This window comes from Sciurus vulgaris (assembly GCF_902686455.1).
Source record: "Sciurus vulgaris genome assembly, chromosome: 16".
NCBI classification, from domain to species: domain Eukaryota; kingdom Metazoa; phylum Chordata; class Mammalia; order Rodentia; family Sciuridae; genus Sciurus; species Sciurus vulgaris.
Genome location: NC_136477.1, coordinates 11,843,554 through 11,862,936, shown reverse-complemented (window position 1 = coordinate 11,862,936; position 19,383 = coordinate 11,843,554). Strand labels below are relative to the sequence as shown.

The 19,383-nt window shown below is 55.5% G+C and overlaps 1 protein-coding gene across 9 annotated transcripts in view; it reads right to left on the bottom strand.

Annotated features, from left to right (window-relative positions):
• NFIX (nuclear factor I X) overlaps nucleotides 1-19,383 on the bottom strand; it is a 96,212-nt gene that overhangs the window by 3,747 nt on the left and 73,082 nt on the right. For 3 of the 9 annotated variants that reach the window (XM_079116217.1, XM_079116219.1, XM_079116213.1), the window contains exons 3-11: nucleotides 18,645-18,707; nucleotides 18,275-18,349; nucleotides 17,744-17,864; nucleotides 16,312-16,448; nucleotides 13,464-13,586; nucleotides 10,762-10,937; nucleotides 8,610-8,687; nucleotides 5,680-5,827; nucleotides 3,433-3,522 (exon numbers count right to left, since the gene is read on the bottom strand). In XM_079116217.1, coding sequence (XP_078972343.1) covers nucleotides 3,452-3,522; nucleotides 5,680-5,827; nucleotides 8,610-8,687; nucleotides 10,762-10,937; nucleotides 13,464-13,586; nucleotides 16,312-16,448; nucleotides 17,744-17,864; nucleotides 18,275-18,349; nucleotides 18,645-18,707 — 992 coding nt within the window. In that variant the 3' untranslated portion in view covers nucleotides 3,433-3,451. The remainder of the gene's footprint in view (nucleotides 1-3,432; nucleotides 3,523-5,679; nucleotides 5,828-8,609; nucleotides 8,688-10,761; nucleotides 10,938-13,463; nucleotides 13,587-16,311; nucleotides 16,449-17,743; nucleotides 17,865-18,274; nucleotides 18,350-18,644; nucleotides 18,708-19,383) is intronic. The other 6 variants (XM_079116218.1, XM_079116221.1, XM_079116216.1 and 3 more) reach the window with 5 other exon arrangements.

Sequence of the window (19,383 nt, the reverse complement as noted above, 5' to 3'; positions counted from 1 at the left end):
GTGACAAAGCTGGGACTCAAATGCAGGGGCTTGCAGAATCCATGCTCCTAATGGTTACCAATGTGGTGACCATGAGGAGGCAGGGTCTGTAGTGGTCAAAATGCCAGCACCCTGACTAGAGCCTGGCCTGCCACAGGGGGTAAGGGCCTTGGTGACTAGTGCCACCAAACTTTTCAAAAGAAGCTAGAAGTCCAAACAGAATGTATGTGAAATTTTCCAAAATTTAAAACTTTATTGTTCTAATATTGGTCAACTTATGGCCTACAGGCCAGACCTGCCACTTAAGTTCTGGATTGGGACCACATAGTATTGTCCCCTATGAGATGCGGACACTGAGTGTGAGAATGAGAAAGGGATTCAGAGAAGCTAGGTGCACTGGCACATGCCTGTAATCCAACACTCAGGAGGCTGAGGCAGAAGGACCACTTTAGCCCAGGAGTTGGAGACCAGCCTGGATAACATAGTGAGATCCCACCTAAGAGAAACAAAGGCAGTGGGGGACAGGGTTCAGACATCCTCTGGAACTCCATGACAACAGAAATTCTATCTGTGCTTTCCAATGCAGTAGCACAAATGGTTTCTCAGCACTTGAATATGAATTCTGTGATTTACATTTTTCTTTAGTTAATTGATTTAGATGTTCACAGTCACATGTGGCCAGTGGCCACCACAGTGGAATGGCACAAATGAAGGTTTCTGTAAATGGATCTGGGATTGCCACAGTGACCAGGCACTGCTGGCTGGCAGAGATGAACTGCCTGCCACATGCAGGAAAATATGCACAAAGGAGACCTGCCCTCCCTCTGTGGGTTCCCCAAGCACCTGTCAATGACTAAAAGCCAAGTACAGGCTCGGGGGCACCTAATGAAGCTGCGGCAGAAACCCAGGCCTGAAGCACCCCAAGAGTGGGTAGAAGAGAATCAGGGCAGGAGCTAGTTCCTGGACTTCCCATCCTGCACCCTTCCCCCTGCAGGCTGTGCGACCCCTAATCCCCAGGAGTGAGCACGCAGGAACTCTCCTACCACATTCCCAAGTTGGGGGCAGCTGGCTCTCCAGCTGTCCCTCCTCCAGCATAGACAGGAAGGGCTCTACCTGCCCTGTTAGCAGACCATGCCAAGGCCCCAAGCTAGTCCCTTTAAGGTCTCATGGGCTTCAGGGCAGGGGGTTCAACAACCAAATCTCAGGCTGGGGGCCCTCCTCAGAGGAGGAAGACTGATTCCAGGCCTGGAGCTGGGGACAAAGGCAGTTCCAAGGGGGCTCCCTGGCACCTCCCCACAGGTCCCAAGAACAGAGGATCTGCTGCCAAGCACGGAGTGGCTTTTCTGCTCACCCCTCCCTGCTTCCTGAGCCAAGTCCAAAACTGATTAAAACTAAGTAAAAAGCGCTGCCCAGGGAATGACAAAATTGCTAAAATTCTCTTTTCTTCCCTCATTCTATTGTTCTCTCTCCATCTGGTGCTCCAGGGATCAGCAAAAGTCACTGGTTACTGTGGAAACCACTCCCGACTGTACCCCCTGTGCCCATTGCAGTCGCCCGCCTGCCCCAGGCCCGGGAACTCCTGCTCAGCAGCATGTCCTGCTCTGGCTCCCCTGTCGTTTCCCTAGACACACCTGCCTGCTAAGGGGCCCTAGATCCCTGCAGAAACTCCTTTCCCAAATGCTCCAGGGCCCAAGATGGGAACACAGGAGAAGAGAAGCTATTTCCCAGACTTGCCTCAAACTCTGCCTTGGCCTCAAAATGTCCAAGCAGACAGCAGAGAAAGTGAAGAAGGAGGCAAAAGGGGTTCACTGAACAGGGAGGGCTCTGGCAGTGGTCAAGCACGCAAACTGCAGAGCTGCAGGCAGCCAGGGGTACGGCAAGAGGGAGGGAGCAACTAAGCCCTGCCCTTGGTGCCAGCCCAGAGCCCAGAGGGGAGGCCCGCCTGCTGTCCCTTCCTCTGGCACCCCTCCCGCCCCTCTGCCAGCAGGGCTCTCTCGGCCTCCCTGGCACAGAGCAGAGGGGGCTGGCTCCAGCCCCTGCTCGGAGCCATTGTTTTTCTTCTCAACACCCCCAAGTTCAAGTTCATCTGGGTGTTACATCATGTCTGGTTGCTCCTGGAAACCAGACGGGTCAGACGTGACTCTGGGGAAAGGGGGTGGGAAGCTGGAGGGGGTTGAAGTTCCCTTCCCCTCCCCTCCTTGCCACTAGGGAGCTCTGAAGTTTTAAGTTTGACAAAGTTTTTTGGCTTTTTTTTTTTCCCTTTTCTTGGAAGGAAAGGAAAAGAAAGAAAAGAAAGAAAAAGAGGAAGAAAGAAAAGGAAAAGCAAAGAAAGATAAGACCCAAGCAACACGATAAGAAAGATAGAAAGACAAAGACAGAAAGATAAGAAGAAAACAGAATGAAAGAACGAAAAAGAAAGAAAGAAAGAAAGACACGAACAACGACCCTCAAGCCACACACAAAACTTCATCCACTAACTTTCTCGGGATGGGGCCTCAGAGCGGAGGCAGAACCGGAACAACAGAGGTTAGCTCTGGGGCTTGGGCAGAGGTGGGATTCCCAGGGCCAAGGACGCCTGCAGGAGGTGTTCTTGTAGAATGTGCAAAGGAAAGGACATTCACCACACTCTTTTCTGAAACCGTGCCCTGTGAAAGCTGTGGGCTCTCAGCAGCTGGTGTACCCTGCTTCTGAGGTGGGTCCTTCCTAGCTCCCAGGGCCCTGGGTTCTGCTGTGTACCTGTCCCCAACCTCTTTGGAGACAGGTACACAGGGGACACCCACATGCATGTGCAAGGACCAAGTCCAGGGGACTCAGCTAGAGGGGCTTGAGGGTGGATTTATCCCTTTAAGCAAAGTGGGGATGGTGTCGACAGAGATGGGAGTGGGGACTGGGGGCTCCAGCAGTCTGGCTCTCCCCCTAACGGGATCCATTGGGACTTGGGGGAGGGGCCTCCAGGGCAGCAGCCAGTCCTACCCTGCCCTTGGTGCCAGAGTCTCTGGGCACTCAGCCCACCAGGCCCCTCTGTCCCTCTTCCACCATCGCCCAGCCCACCCAGAGCCAGGGGAAGAGGGGAGTCCGCCGGGGGCAGGACTTCCAGCCAGAGTCCGGTGGGAGGGGCAGGAGGAGGGCAGTGAGGAGCCGCTGTCCTCCTGACAGGGTGCCTCAGGCTTCCATCTTTGCTTCCACCAGGCCTGGCCCAAAGCGCCTGGAGCCTTGGGTCCTTGGCCGCTTTCCCCAGGGCCAGGGCTGTCAGAGCTAATTATCCAATTAGCTGATTAGCCAGGGAGCCTGGGGGCTGCCTGGGGAGGCAGGCTCAGCTGGGCGTGCAAAAGCCTGTGCCCCGAAGCTCCGCCTGCTCCCTGATTAGCTGTAAAGACCCCAGCCTCTTCCCTTATGTCAAGGTGTCCCCAACCCTGACTGTCCATCTGTGTCAGCTTACAGGTGGTCTCCTACCTGAGACTGCTGTGGGATGTCAGAAGTTGCCGTCCCGGGGTCCGATGCTGACAAACCGGTTGGCAGAGGAGGCGCCTGTCGCTGCGAATGCTGTGGGAAGCAGGGAGAGAGGAGAGACCCGGTCCGGCCTCGGGCCACCAAGGTACTGCCCCTTTGGGGCTGCGGAGAGGGAGGAGACTGGGTTAGACTGTGTTGTGCGGCCAGGTTTAGGCTGGCAGAGGGAAGGACAGGCCAAAGGGCTGCTGTGCTGGAGGCCAGGCTCCATGCCCGCCCCTCCTCCACACGAGGGTCCCTCACCCTCGCCCTGACCAGAAGCACACACTTCGCCCACCCCCAGCACTGGCAGCCTCCATCAGGCAACCTCTGTCAGGGCCCAGAGTAAGCAAGGAGCCCTGGAGGCTGTAGCTGAGGTCTCCTGGACCCAGTCCTGTCCCCTCCTGAGACACTGGACAGGGTTGGGGACAACCCTGGTCCTTAATGTGCCCTCAGTGGGTAGCCTGGCTTTCCTACTCGAAGAGAGGGTCCAAGGAAGGGTGGCAGCCTTGGTGGCCTGCCCCCACCCTGCACGGGGAAGGCACTCTCAGCCACGCCATTTTTTCTGACCCCGCGGCCTAGGTTGCGAGCTGGACCACCTGCACCCTGGGCAGTCCTAAAAATTGGACAGGTGGTTTGGGGAACTCCAATGGGGCCCAACCAAGGACTGAGCCAGGAAGGATGGGGTCAGAAAGGACTGTAGGCTCTGGCCTCCCAGCTTGGGCTTGGGGCAGCAAGACTGAGGCCTGTGCCATTCCCCTCTGATCAATGCACCTGGCCCAAAGGGTTCATGGTCCCAAAGCCTGAAATGGGCCAGGCTATAGAGGAAGAAGAGGCCAGAGCGCTTGGCAGAGCCCCAAAGCTTAGTCCCCCAGGGACAGCTGTCTTGCAGCCCAAGGTGGCAAATGAACCAAATATGCCTGAGTTCTTCTTGGGTTATCTGGCTACAGTCCTACAGGAGGGACCAGGACTTGCACTCCCAGGAGGGAAGATGTCCCCAGAGGGGAAAAGGAGTTGTCACAGGTTGCCCATTCCCTGCCCTACACCAGATTGTACTCAGGGACCCCATGCTCACCAGATTCTGTTCACCTCTCTTCAGAAGTGCCCCCCAACCCTGCAGCCTGACTCCCTTCTCCAACCCTGCCCACTTCAAATGACCATTGATCATGACTTCGTGTCTTATGGCAGATGCAAGATGAGAAGATGGCATGAATAGGATGGGGAGGGAGAGAACTCAAACGGTGAGGAAGAGGGAGAAACAGTGCGACAGGCAGCAGTGAGATGGGCCACCCGCCCGCCGCTGCAGCCCCCTGGCCTGTGGCCTGCAAGCCACAGGGCCCTGCCGCCTCTGCCACCCCTGCCCACAGACAACGCACCACCCACTCCCCATCTTTCCTGTCTTTCACGCCGGGTCTACCTGGGGCCTCCTGATTCAGTTCTTTCTTTTCTTCCCTTTGATAAAATTTGTCACCGGTTTTAAAGAAAAAAGAAAAGGGGTTGGGGGGAGAAAGGAGAAAGAAAGAGAGATGAAGTAAGCAGAGGCCCAGAGCCCTCCCTTGTCCTTGGAACACCAACCTAGGAAAGGAATTGAGGGACTGAAGGGAAGGGAAGGGATGGGAGGAGGAGGGGGGAAAAAAAAAAAAGAGGAACAACGAGAAACCAAATGTGAGACTGGGGTGAGGGGTCGGGGGCTGGCCTCCTGCATCTTTAGAGGCCCAAGGGCCAGGAATGGAGGTGAGGGAGGCAAGGCAAAAAGGGGATGGTGGTGGCGTCGCCTTGTGGTCACATTTAATTTTCTTGGTGTGTGTGTGGGGAACAACGAAACAACAAAAATTGAAAAACAAAACCAAAAAAAACAAAAAACAAAAACAGCAATCAGGCATGAAGATGGCATGGCTTGTGCCTCCCCGCCCCCCACCCATGCCAGCACCGGACTAGCCCCACTGTGCTCCCTCCCGCCCCCTGGGGGGCCTGGGCCAGGGGCCCCAGCTGGGAGCAGCAGGCAGGGGCTCATGGGGTGCTGGCTGGCGCAGTGGAGGCCAGGGAGGCTGTGGCTGGGGGCTTGGCTCTGCTCTTGTCCGGGCAGGAGGCTCCGTGGCGCTCTGGGTTGGGGGCTTTTGGCATGGGTGTGGGGCTGTTCTCTTTTGCAGTGCAGGACTGTTTGGACGGGCCGGGGATGCTGGCGTTGTGGTTTCAGTTTCATCGTCCACTTACAAGGTGATGGAGGAGTCAAGGCGGCGCCGTCTGGGGCAGTGCTGGTGGATTTGGAATCAGCATAGGAAGGGGCACAGGTCTGGCCACTGGACGGCGGCGGCGGGTAGCAAAAATGACCCCGGGACTTTGCCTGGCCGCTACCGTTGGGCTGCGAACAACATAAATAGAGTGACGCATGAAGGCACATCACACACAGACACACGCTCCCCTGCGCGGCCGCACAGCTCGCTCCTGAGAGCCGGCGCTCCCGGCGGAAGATGCAGGATCGGGAGGGTCCTCTCATCCGGGGCACAAGATGGGTAGGGGTGTAAGGCCTCTATTTGGTCTCTCGGGTGTTTCTCTCTCTTTTTTTTTTTTTTGTTTCAGTCCTCTTTTGAAGTTGTGGGAGAGAAGGAAGGGGTGTCGTCCGACAGGTGATTTGTTATTTCTTAAGGAAAATGTTTTAGGTACAGAAAAAGTGCCACCTAGCAATGTGTGCAACCGCACTTAGAACTCACACTCCTGAAGACCGTCTCCCAGGCAGGGAAGATGAGCCAGCTCACCCCCACCATCCCCCAAAGGCACATGCGCGCCTCCCTCCAGGGGCCGCTGGGGCAGGCTGACCAGCCAAGGACTGCAGGCCCATTCAGCATCCATTCTGTGGCATGGCCTCGGGAGGACGCCAGCAGTGAGGAGCTTGCTCTGGGCTCCAGCAGCCAGTGTCCTCAGCGCCTGTGGACAGTGGGGTGCTGAAGAGCAGCCAGGGAGGAAAACACGCTGCTGCCAGCTCCAGTTTCCATGAGGTTCTTCAAGAGTGCTTCCCTGGACGACGCCCTCGGGAGCCAGGGAGGTTATGCCACCAGGATCCACTCCTTGTTCTTTGTGCCCTCTTTGGCCTCAAACTTGAGTTTCCTCCTCCAGGCCCTGTGCCTGGCCTTCCGTGGGTCAGCCTTCTGGCTTCAGGGCATGTAGGTGCCAAGGCTCCCCTGCCTCTTCCCTGGAGAGACCTGGCCATGAGCCTCCTGCTACCCTGGGTAGCACCCCTCAATCCATCTACAACCCAGGTACAGGGAGGCCCAGCCCCAGCTCTGGGGCAAAGCTCTGCCCTCCTGACCACGCAGCTATGAGACCCTCTGGGTTCCTGTGCTGCTCCTCCTATCCGTGGGCAAACTGTGGAGCCCGCCACACCAGTGCTTGCGGTCACCCCATCATTCTGTCCTCCTTCATTTCACCAAGACAATGGCAGTGAGACTCCAGGGTGTCCCTTCTGCAACAGTGTGTCCATCAGTTCTGTGCCCTTGGTGCCCAGCCCTGGACCAGGCACTTTTACTTGTCTCTGACCCTTCTCAAACTCTTCAAGTCCTGCGCAAAGAACACCTTCTTCTCGGCGGGACCAGCCAGATTCCCCTGAATCACATTCCTTGCTCTCCGTCCTGTTCTTCCAGGACACCCTGGAGCTCCAGTGGTGCCTGTGAGATGGCAGAATGGGCAGTGCTGAGTCCCACTGACCAAGATGGACTGCCTTTGCCTGGCCTGCTGCAGTTGAAAATCAGAACTCACAGCTGACCTGGGTAGGCCTCACTCTTCTCAACTTCAGCTTTGTGCCCACTATCCTTTATTCCTAATGACCAGCACCTAAGTCTGACACATTTTTTTCTCTAAATTATTCCCTCAATTATTCCTGCTCACACTGAGGGTAACAATTCTCAGAGGCCTCTGACAAAGCAGGCAATGGCTGCTGGTCTCTGACTGTGTCCAGGCTGGACCCTTTGTGCTAGGTGCCATTTTGGAAAAGGGACATTTGGAAAGGGCAGGAATCTCCAGTTCTGCAGGGGTGATACCAGATCCAAGTAGTGCTGCCTCTCCTCGTTTCCATGGCCTCTCGGTTCCTATTTCATTCTTCCATCAGGGCAGAAAACGGAACAGTCCTGACTCCTCACTCACATCCTAAACTCCTGCTCCCAGGCGCTGAGACACAGGCTTTCTAGGCAGCTCTGCTGACCCAGGGTGGCCTCTGCCTCCTTCCTGCCTTCAGAGCCTGTCTCCCCAGGAGTATCTAAACTGCCGATCTCACCGGGTGCAGTGGAGCATGCCCGTAATCCCAGTAACTCTGGAGGCTGAGGCAGGAGGATTGCAAATTCAAGGGAAGCCTCAGCAAATCAGCAAGGCCCTAAACAACTTAGCAAGACCCTGTCTCAAATAAAAATAAAAAGGGTTTGGGATGTGGCTCAGTGGTAAAGCAAACCCTGGGTTCAATCCCGAGTACCAAAAAAAAAAAAAAAAAAAAAAAAAAAAAAAAACTGAACTGCTAATCCTATCCAATAGGACTAATCCTGGTTCAATGTGACTAGGCATTTCAATCGGCTGATTTACAACATTCTGTTTCTAGAAGTAACTTTCAACCAGGCTGGGGTGTCAGTCAAGGTCTTAAACACCTCAAGGTCCCATGGCTTCTCAGTACATCACAACCACCCCTGAGAGCTGGTACAGCTCCCGCTGCCATCTCTCAGGTGGAGATGTGGCCTGGCCCTCCCAACACGGGCAGTCAAGGCTGAGCCAGAGCCAGCGGGAATCATGCCTTCCCCCTGCGCCTGCGACTTTTCCATTCACTTGGCCACCTCTTCTCCTCCCCAAAATACAGCTCCCCAGGCATCTTTCTTCTGTCCTCCTGGTGGGGTCTCCACTTGCCCTTGGCTACTACTGATTTGGTTCTTTGAAACCAGTTCTTGGCCAAGGAGGAGTGCCACATGCCTGTAATTCCAGCCACTTGGAAGCTGAGGCAGGATGAACACAAGTTTGAGGTTGGCCTGGGCAACTTAGCAAGAACCTGCCTCAAAAAAAATAAATAAAACGGGGTGCGAATGTAGCTCAGTGATAGAACACCCTTGGGTTCAGTCCTCAGTTCCAAAAAAACACAAAATTTTGTTGAATGAAACCAGTGAATGCCTTACCCTGGAGTCCAAGGACAAGCTATCAGGGTGCCTGGGAACCCTTCTGCAATTGTCTGTAACGATTTTCCATGTATTTTCCTGCAAAGTTGATCAATAACTTCAGATTCTCAAGAAGGTTACAAAGTTACTCCTCTAGGCTCTAGATTACTGATTTCAAAGTGAGTCCCCTGGCCAGCAACACCAGCATAACCTGGGAACTTGGGAGAAATGCAGATTCTTAGGCCCTCCCCCAACCCTGCTGAAACAGAAATTCTGGGGCTGAGGGCCTGCCACCTGTGTTTCAGCAAAGTCTCTGGGTGACCCTTGTGCACACTAAGTCTGAGAACTACTACTCTACTAGTGGCTGTGTAGCAACCTCAGCTGGCCTCTGGCTCTTTGCAGCTGTCAGTCTCCTCCATAGCATGGTGGTGGCCCTGGGCTCTCATCTCCCCAAAGAAGCTGGGGATGGCCCTCTGAAGCAGGCTCCCCACAGATTCCCTTCTCTCTCCTTGGATGACAGGCCACAAGAGAAAACCCGGAGAGGCTGCTCCCCAGCCTAGTTATACTCTGCTTCCTCAGCGTGCCTGTTTGCCTACAATGTTTTCTCCGAAAGTTACTGAAGTTAAAAGAAGAGAACTTTCTTATTAAGCAAAGTGAGATCTCAATCTTGAACAGTCAGGTCAAGTGAGAAGCTCAAGACCCAGCCTCAGTCCCTAGGTCTACCCCACTTTGCCTCTAAACCCTGGTTGCTTTTGTAGGTGAGAAGGTGATCAAGGCAGCATTCCTGGCCTCTCCATTCTACATTCCTGATCTCAGGCCCTTTGGGGACTGGGGCACAGGCTAGTGGCTCCCTATGGACCACTGCTGCATCTCTGAAGGAAGTAAATCAGTTGTCAAAAGGTCACGTCCACTCTTCCATGCCCCTAAAAGCAAACAACGCTTGTCCAGAGAGGTGGGCAAGTCTACCAGTGCACTGAGGAGCTGTAGTCAGCCGGGGAAACCCTCACAGGGCAAAGGGGGAAAGGAGAGAAGGAGAAAGAGGAAGGAAAGCGAGAGGGAGGGAAGAAATGGATGGACAGCCCGGAGGCCGCGGCTCCAGGAGGCCCACCTCCAGTCCCATACCAGCACACAGCAAATGCCCACTCTACATAGAGTGCACCAAGACAACACCAGCCAGGTGGAGGAGGACAGTGGGCACTCTTGCTGGGCTGCCTCTGGCAAGGGCTCCAAGAATACCTTTGCCTCCTGACCACAGCTCTGGAGCTCAGCAATGTGACACACCTCTCACAGCAGGCGTCCAGGCTGCCCAGGCTGCAGAACCTTCCCAGAGGTCTAGAGACAACCATGTCCCAACCAGAGCAACCCCCCAGGAACTTGGTGTCCCACCTGGGGTCATCTTTGCTCACCATCTGGGATCACCCCTTTGCTGAGTAGCCCCCTTGTTTCTGCTCCTGCGTAACCAGACCCTGGGGCTCCTTGGGGGGCTCAGTGGGCAACACCTCTATCAAACAAGGGCTGAGGAGCGCTTCGCTGTAGAACCAGAATGGGCTTGGGAACCCTCAAGAGTATTGCTGACAGGCGTCTCCATGGCAGCTCTGTGGACTGGGGCCTCCCTTCACACAGAGCTGCTCACCTGGGCACAACCTTGCCACCACTGGCCTCACTGAAACCGGGAAACATTTGGATTAACACAACTGCGGAGCAGGAAGGTGCCTCCTGGCATCTGGCACGTAGAGGCCAGGGATGCTGAGCAGCGCCTTACAGTGCCCAGGGCAGCCTCACACCGCAGAGAACAGCTGCAAACGTCAACAGTGATGCCAAACTCTCGCCTAGAGCCTGTCAAATCCTTGTACCTCTGAGGTGTAAGAGGGATACTGGGAGGTGGGGGGCTCAGGCCCTGGATGGAGAGATCACAGGTTCACTTCTGCCTAGGAAATAAGGCCCACGAGGAAGCAAGGCGCCCAAGCAGGGAGGGCCCAGCCACTCCACCTTTCTAGACCATGATGGACAGGACCTGGCATAATGCTCAGACTCTCAACCCCAGACCCAGGAAAATCAAGGCATGTGGTACGACTGGCTCCCTGTTGCTCCAGCCCCAAGAGGGAGCCCTGAGATAGACAGACAGAGGTGCAGAGACGAGCTGCAGCAGGGCTCCTGGGCCCTCTGGACTCACCTGTCCGGTGGCCTGGCCTGAACCATCCGAGCACACAAACTGCACAAACTCCTTCAGTGAGTCCTGCCCATGGTGGTGGTGGTAGCGGATGGTCGGGTGTGTGAAGTATGGGCTCGACTGCTGGATGATGGACGTGGAGGGGAAGTGCAGGGCTGACGCCGTGGCCCGGGGGCTCCCTGGGTGCACAAGGGCAAGGAGAAGAAAAAGGCATCAGGGCTGAGGAGGCAGGTGATGGGGCAGGGCAGAGGGGAGCTGGTGACCACAGGGCTGAGGATGTTGAGGAAGAGGGAGGGAAGAGGGAGGAGGGCGAGGCAGGAGAGGCACCTGACAGGCACCAAAAAACCCATCAAGATCAGTAACATTTAATGTGAACTAAAATTAAAAGATAAGCATGTTGGAGGCCCTGGGTCCGAGCCCCAGCACCACAAAAACAAAACCAGAAAAAAACCAAAATAACCCAGACAGTAATCAAATTGGCAGGCTTAGGCCTGAGGACCAACCACTTGTTTTTATAGGTAAAAGGTGATTGGGGGCTGGGGTCTTGGCTCAATACGCTTCAAACCTTGGGTTCACTCTCTAATTATTTTATTATTTAAAATAATTTAAAAACTTTTTAAAAATTAAAAACAGGTGATTGGAACTAGGGCAGGTATTTCGATGAGACAGGTGAAGCAGGGTCCTACAAGTGCAGGGTTGAATCCTACTTCATTTAAAATTGTTTGACTTGTTATTTGCTTACCATATGCTTTTTTTTCTTTTTCCCTTCAGTTTTGGGGCTGGAACCCAGGGCCTCACACATGCTAGACAAGTGCTGTACCACTGAGCCATATCTCTTTTTATTTTATATTGAGATAGGATCTCACTAAACTGCTGAGGCTGGCCTCAGACTTGCAATCCTCCTGTCTCCATGCCCTATGTAGCCAGGATTACAGGCTAAGTGCCACCCTGGCCAGCTTATCATATGTCTTTTTGTAATAGTTTTGGGTTTTTTTTTTTTTTTTTTTTTTTTTTAAATAATGCATTAAAATATTATCTATCTCCATGACTGCGTTTTTGGCACCCTCTGACATTTTATGCCAAGACAAACAACTTGTCTTCCCAGGCCCAGGTCCTGTGGGAAGCCTGAGTGAGCGACTATGTGGGCAGATGACTACTGGGCTCTAGATAAAGACCTGCCCCACACCTGTGCCAGAAGGGCAGTGGACACACTCATACCGCTGAGGGCAAACCAGGGTACACGAGCGCAGCCCTGTGGCCCTCACACGCATCCTCGCACGTCTCACTCAGGGCGGCCGGAGTCTCTGGCTGCGCCCTCCCCCTCCGTCTGTTTCCAATCAGCTGCTCTAGCTGGTTTCATTAGGAGGCTAAGGAAACTTGCTTCTCTCTGGAGTTCATAAACCTGAGTCAGAGCAGAGGGGGGCCATGACGCCCTCCTACTGCCTATGGAGAGGGACCTGGGTTCCCCCGCCCCCCACTGTGCGGCCACCACACCCTGCCCCAACACCCGCTGCCTCTGGCTCCCAGCCAGGAGGCCCCGAGGAGGAAGCCAGAAGGTAAAACCTCTCTGTTCTGTGTCCTGTAGTAGAGAAGCCTGCTAGAGAGACAGTGGGCAGATGCAGGGCTGCCACCCAGGCCTCATACTGCCAGATGGGTGCCCAGGGAGAGAAGAAAGCAAGGAAGCAAGGGGCTTCCCAAAGTGACACCCCCCACGTCCTCCTGCCTGCTCCCATCCCCTCACACTAGAGACACTGAAGGGAGACAGGCACCCTCGAGGCAGCAGGCTGAACCCTTTCCCAAGGGCTACTTGTCCCCAGGCCCCGCTCTTCGCTTCTGGAAAAGGGTAGAGGAAACCAGAGAAAGCCAGCTGCTTGCTCCAGGACACAAGGCAGGAGACTGGGGGTTCTAAAAACAATGATTTATGTTTTGTTTTGTTTTTGCAGTGCGGGGGGGGGGGGGGATGGAACCCAGGGCCTCACACATTCTAGGCAAGTGCTTTACCACTGAGTTACACCCGCAGGATCTTTTTTTTTTTTTTTTTAGATGGACAGCATGCCTTTACTTTATTTGTTTATTTCAAACAAGTGGTGCTGAGGATCAAACCCCAGCACCTCACATGTGTGAGGCAAGTGCTCTGCCACTAAAGCTACAGCCCCAGCCCCTTGAGGCAGGATCTGGCTAAGTTGCCCAGGCTAGCGTCAAAATTGTGATCCTCCTACCTCCGCCTCCCAAGTAGGTGGGATAACAGGCATGCACCATTACACCAGGCAGCAGTGGTCTTTCAATCTATGCCACCCTAGGTTCATGGTGGGAAAAACAGACCCTGGGCTCAGCCAGGGGCTGGTAGAGAAGAGCCAAAGGAAGGCAAGGGGGGCAGTTGCTGATGGGATGAAAAGGCAAAACTGGGCCCGAGGCCTCTGTACCTGGAGCACAGGTTAGAGGGGGCGCAGGAGGTTCCCAGTGAAAGTGCAGTACATACATGCGCCCACACACACTTGCACATGGGAGTCAGAAGCAAGTGGGAGGGCACTTGGGGACCAGGTGAGCAAACTCAGGGCCAGGGCTGGAACTCGTGGGGGTGCTGCCCCTGCCCCCACATGTCCTTGACTGCACACTATGGCACACTCAGCTGCCATCCAGTCAGCCCTGGCCCCTTGGCACTTGGCCACCTCCCACACTGCCCGCTCCGGCCCCCCATTTCTCACCTGGTCTGACTCCAGCAAGCACAGGCAGCGGGTGGTGGGTGAAAGCCATGCGTGGGGAGCTGCCCTGAGAGGAGAGGGCACTGCAGAAGTCCAGCTTTCCTGACTTCTTTAGAGAAGCCGGGCCTGGGGGAGGAAGCAGCAACACAGCAGGTTTAGCCAGGCTGGGGTGGGAGCAGGAAAGGCGGGAAGCCAGCAGCTCGCTCCCTCTCCTAGGGCGCCCCTGCCAACCCTTCTTCCACCATGGAGCCTCCTGCCCACGTCTCCTTGTCTGGGCTCCTGACACCCCATGTGCAGCTTGGCTGTGGGTACTTCTGGCAAGAGAGGAAAAATAAGGACCCTGCATAACATGGGCCAGTATATGCTGGGCTGGGGCTGAGTAAGGGGAGCCCATCCTGTCCATCAACAAACAGATAAGGGAAATAAAAAGGGGGGGTACAGGGCCAGCATCAGAAAAGGGGTGCAGGAGGAGCCCAGGGAGCAAGTTTGAGAGTCAGGGTGATGGGTGATGAATGGGCTAGAGGGCCAAGCCCAGGAGGTACCTTGGGCCCTGGGTCACTCTGGTAGAAGAAACCAGTGCTCCCTTTTTGGAAGGGAAAGCATGGTCAGGGGCCCCTGGGAGGGACACTCATCAAACAGAACAGCAGGGACAGGAGCCAGAGGGCCTAGGTGGGTCCTAGGGGAAGAGCCAGAGGAGAAAAACTCCCCTGGCCAGGGAATTTGGAGGCTGGGGGTGAGCTCTGCTCCTGGTGCCAGAAGTAAGGGTGGCATTCTGCGGGAGTACAGGTACAGAGAAGACCCTGTTGAGTCTTCCTCTAGGAGCCAGAGTTACCAACCAAGCACATCTCTACCCAATGGGTGGTGGCATCCCAAAGACACCAGGGCAAAGAGGGATTCCAGGGGGTGAGTTCTCTGGGGGCGTTCTATCTGGGCTGAGCCTTGTCCTGGACTGAGCTTCTCTTCCTGGGACAGGTGAGGTGGAGGGGAGGCAGATCTGAGGAGCTGCCATATTGAGGGACAAATTGAGTCAGTTGGGAGGGGGCTGGAGGGGCTGTAGAATAGAGAATAAGAGCCAAAAAACGGCATTGGGAAGAGGCGGGGGAAGGGCGAGCTCCCAGCTGCCAGCAGAGGTGTTATCTGGCGGCAGCTGTGTGCCACCTGATAGCTGGCATGGTGGTGGGGGGAGGGAGCACCCCACCAGCTGTGCACAGCTGTCCCTGCTGCCGCACAGCACCTCCCCAGCTGTTCCCTGTCCTGCAGCTGGGCTGCTTAATTGGCGATTTGTCGCAGCCCGGGGAACCAGGACAAGAAGCGGGAGGGAGCTGGGGGTGCTGCAGGAGGGTGTTGGGAGTGCCGTGCATGGCAGGACTGCGGGAAGAAGCAGAAATGGCAGGCGCGAGGGCAGAGAGCTGAGAAAGAAGAAAGCAGGGGCCAGGAAGAGGAGGGCTCTTTTGATACTAGGTCTGTGAGGAGGGACCTGGAAGCCCTCCTCCCAGGAGCCAGCAGCAGCAGATGGGCCCTTGAGGCACCCCAGTGGCAGTGCAGAAGGGATCACCTGACTGAGGCCCTAGCAGAGACCTGGGATGCAGCCCAAGTCGCCTGGGCTTTCTCAACTCCCTCTCTTTCTGCCACCAACGTCTTCCCCAAGGAGGGGTAAGGGCCATGCTGGCTCAGGACCTGCCTGTCATGAGGAAAGGCTGGGAGGAGCTACCAAAGTCTTGCTGGGGTTTCATCCCAAAGAATCCAGTCTCCACCAGAGGTCTAGAGAGTCTGCAGCCCACTCTCAGTCAGGGGCTTGGAGGCAAGCCCTCTTCTCTTCCTCCCAGGAGCCAAGAGCAGAAGCCAGAGCCTGTGTTTGTAGCCCTCCCACTGCCCACCCCCAGCCTATAGCAGACAAGGTGCCATTGGGTCAGACCCTGAATAAATGAAGCCCAGTCCCCACCTCTGTCCACAGGCCTGTCCAGAGCAGATATGCCCTGTGCATACCCCACATGAGCAGTTCTGCACTCCCAGGCCCCAAGACCCTCACCCCTCAATGACATGCACGGGCTAAAGGTCTGGCACGTCAGGCAGGGGTCCCCTGCAGTGAGCCTACACACACACACCCTGCTCCTGAGCTCTCCAGTCTGTCCACACCTCAGCCAACACTGGAGATGAAGGTAGGTGCGCTCCACAGAAACAGGTTGCTCAGAGGGAAGCAAAGGTCTGAGCTGCTTCTTACGGGCTCCTCAGAACCCTAACCCTTCACTAGAGCTTTCCTGTCTGGTCTAAAAACAGCTCTGCCTGCTCTTTACTGGGCTCTGAGCCTCTCTGTACGCTGGCCCTAGCTTCCTTGAGGCCAGACTATTCTGTCCCCTAGAAGGTATTCAGCCATGTTTGGAAACATTTTCGTTCCTCAGCACAGGGAGTAAGTGCTTACTACTGGCACCTGGCAGGTGGAGGGATGCTGCTCGGCACCTTACAATGCACTAGGCTATCCCCACCACAGAGTGACCAGGTCTCAAATGCCACTGGGGCCCAGGTTGACAAAAAGACTTTCAACTATCAGGACCACCAGGCTAGGCAATCTCTCTGCAGAAATATCAAGAGGAGGAGGTTGTGAAGAAGAGGCCACAGTCTCCCACTACAGGGCACTTGAAGCTCGGAGGCCCCTCTGCTTCTCCCCACCATGCCCATGGGTTCTGCTGCCCACTCAGTGGTGGCACAGCTCCTTGCCTCCACTTCCTTTCTTCAGTTTGCCCACTTCAGAAATCCAAGAAGGAGAGAGGTAATGCCACCTCACAATGGGGGAACTAGCGGAAGGCTCTGGGCTGCCCTTGGTCTGGGTTGGATGGGACTGCCATGCCCATACCTGCATCCACATCGTTGGGCCACCCACTGGACTGGCTGCTGCCAGCTGCTGGGGAACGGCCTGTCCCGGGATAGAACACGTCGTCGACAGGGCTCTCCATCTCACTGTCATCAATGGACTTGGGGCGCTTGGTGGTGCTGGGGAAGGAAGAGAGGGTCAGATGGACCAAGGCTCCAAGGAGTCGCAGGGTGCCCAGGCTAAGGAACTGTATACTGACAGCCTTCTGTGCAAGGAGCAGGTGCCAGCCCGTAGCAGTGCTTCTGGGCTCTCCCTGGATGCCCAACCCCGTGATCAGCCCACTTGCTCCCTGGAGTGAGGCAGCTCCAAACCTGCTCCCTCTTGAGCCCCTTACAGTCCACTGAGGGCCCATCAAAGAAGTGAGCACCTGCCTCCTCTGCCCCACCCACCATTTCCTGGGCCCATCAGTCCCCAGGGGCCTGCAAGTTACTCTTAGGGATAAAAAGATCAGGGGTGCCACAAAACTCAGCCATCAAGGTAAAGAATATTTTAACTCAAGATTTAAAAAAAATCAAAATGAATGCATAGCCAGGTATGGTGGCACACGCCTGTAATCCCAGCAACTCTGGAGGTCGAGGCAGGAGGATTACAAGTTCAAGGCCAGCCTGGGCAACTTAGCGAGACCAGGTCTCAAAATAAAAATTAAAAAAGGATGGGATGTAGGTAAGTGGTAGAGTGCCCCTGGGTTTAAACCCCAGTAACACACACACATACACACACACACACATACACACACTTAGCCCAAAACCTCAACCTCACAGTGAACAAAAATGTCCCAGTTTTGAAAGAGGACTGAACCTGACCCTCCCCTGCAAGATGTGCCTGATGAGGCCAACTGCCAGCACCTCGAGACTCTTCCCCTTCTCTGCAGCACACCCCACCCACCCAGGCCCTCCTCCGCCCAGCCTAGAGGAATGGCTCCTCACCATGTCGGCCCTGCCCACACACTGCTGCTGAAGGAAATGTTGGAACACACATCCCCAGCATACCCTGCTCAAAACCCTTCAGTGTTTTCTGCTGCCCTAGATGAAGATCACATGCTTTCCTCAGGACTTCAAAGTCCTCTGTGGGGTGGTCCTGCCAACCTGTCCAGCTTCAACTGGAAAGGAGGCTGCCTGGAGTATCCATCCCATCCCCACACCCCTGCCATGTGTCTGGGCTCAAGTGTTACCTCTCCAAGAGGAGACCTTGCCAGATTCTACTTCCAGCCATGACTTGTGCAGGTTTGATCCCCAGGGCCAAGTGCTGTGTGACAGGAAGCTCAGTGGGACAGCTGAGTACAGTGGGTCCAGGCCACTGAGAGCCAGTGCCCTCAACAAACAGTGACATCCTGAAGCACCCAGACCCAGATGCTGTGAATAAGAGGTTGTAGGGTAGTCACAGGGGAGGCGAGAAGGCCGAGGGCTGGGCTTACCTGGTGGAGGGAGGGGAGGTGATGGACCGCCGCCCCAGGGTCACCTGGTTTATGTTGTAGTAGCTGGGACTCTCCAAGTCTGCCAGCGAGAAGTTGGGCCCTGATGCTGTGGCCACAGGAGCTGAGAAGAATAAGAGGCTGGTCAGGTTTGGAAGGTGCCAGAGGCCCCACAGGGCCTGTGTGCTGTCCTGAGCAGCTCCCAGAAGCCAGGGGGAGTTTGCTGCAGGGACACAGGATGGGAAGGTGGGTGACCTGGGATGTTGAGGAAACCTCCCCCCAGCACCCACCGGGGGTCCTCCGGGAAGAGCCTTTGATTGCAACTTTTTTTCTTCTAAAACAGCAGAGATTAGAGATGGCTGGGGCTCTCTGGACAACTCTGCCCCAGCCGGTCTGTGGCCAAAGGGACAGAGGAAGTTCCTTCTCCCCTGTTTGGCCTGTGCCAAGACTCCATCAGTATGGGGGCCCTGAGGTCCAAGTCCCACCTTCTCACCCCAATCCTGGTCCCTGGCCTGGAGGGAAGGATTCACTTACTCTGTGATACTCTCACCAGCTCCGTCACATTCCAGACCCCGGAAGTCACAAAACAGTCCTGGAAACTTAAGTGCCCTAAGAAGGAAAAGGGCTGATGAGTTGAGGCGAGGTTGAGGGGGGGCGGTCTGCCTGTTTTCCCAAATCTCCTTCCCTACTTTGTCTGACTCCCTCAACCCCAGCTCTGTTTGGGTTTCAGGTTAGCACTCAGGTCTTCCCTGAAGAGGGCATTTGCCCCAGGTGAGCCCCTCTCCTTGGGAGGGCAACCCAAGTTCAGTCAAAGGATAGCTAAGGGAAGGGCCATCCCGAATGGCCAGGCCAGAGGGTGGGGCAGCAGTGAGCAGAGGGGAACACAACAGCGGGGAGCACTGACCGTTGGGCAGTGGTTTGATGTCCGCATCTCCTTGCTGGTTTGAACTATCTGATTGTCCGGATTCTGCAGGAGACACAAAGGGGAGCATGGGTCAGGGGCAAAGCTTTGCACCAACTGCAGCCAAGCAGCTGCCCTCCAGCTCTGCGGGGAGGGTGGCCCACCCTGGCCAGCAGAAAACTTCACCCAATGCCCTTCCCCAGCCAGCCCAGGGAGAACAGGAGAGGGAAGGACAAACAGCTGTAGCCCAGTGCAAGTTTCTCAGCCTACGGACAACCAACTGACATTTGGGATGGATCATTCCCATGGGGTAGGGTGGTGTGGTGGCTGGGTACTTAGCAGCATCCTTGGCCTCCAAACTAAATGCCAGTAGCACCCCAGCTGTGACAACCCAAACTGTCTCTAGATACTGCTCAATATCCCCTGAGGAACAGTCACCCATGGGTGAATGGCACTAGGTAAGAGTCAGAAGCAAGGAGGTACCCAGGAGAGAAGCCAGCAACCAGAGCCATCTGCAGCTGTGGAGGACCCAGGTCCCAGAGGAGCACCTTCACCCCTAACATCAACAGTTGAAGCCATTCCTGTGGGCGTGCACCTCCCCCATCTCACCTTTATGCTTACAGGCAGTGCCTGGCAACCCCAAGGGGGGAGGTTTGCCCTGCCGCCACCACCCACTCTGTGCCAGCCTGTCTGGGCTGTCTCATGCCCCAGTGCCACAGCTGCTCAGAGGGAGCCCCGAGAC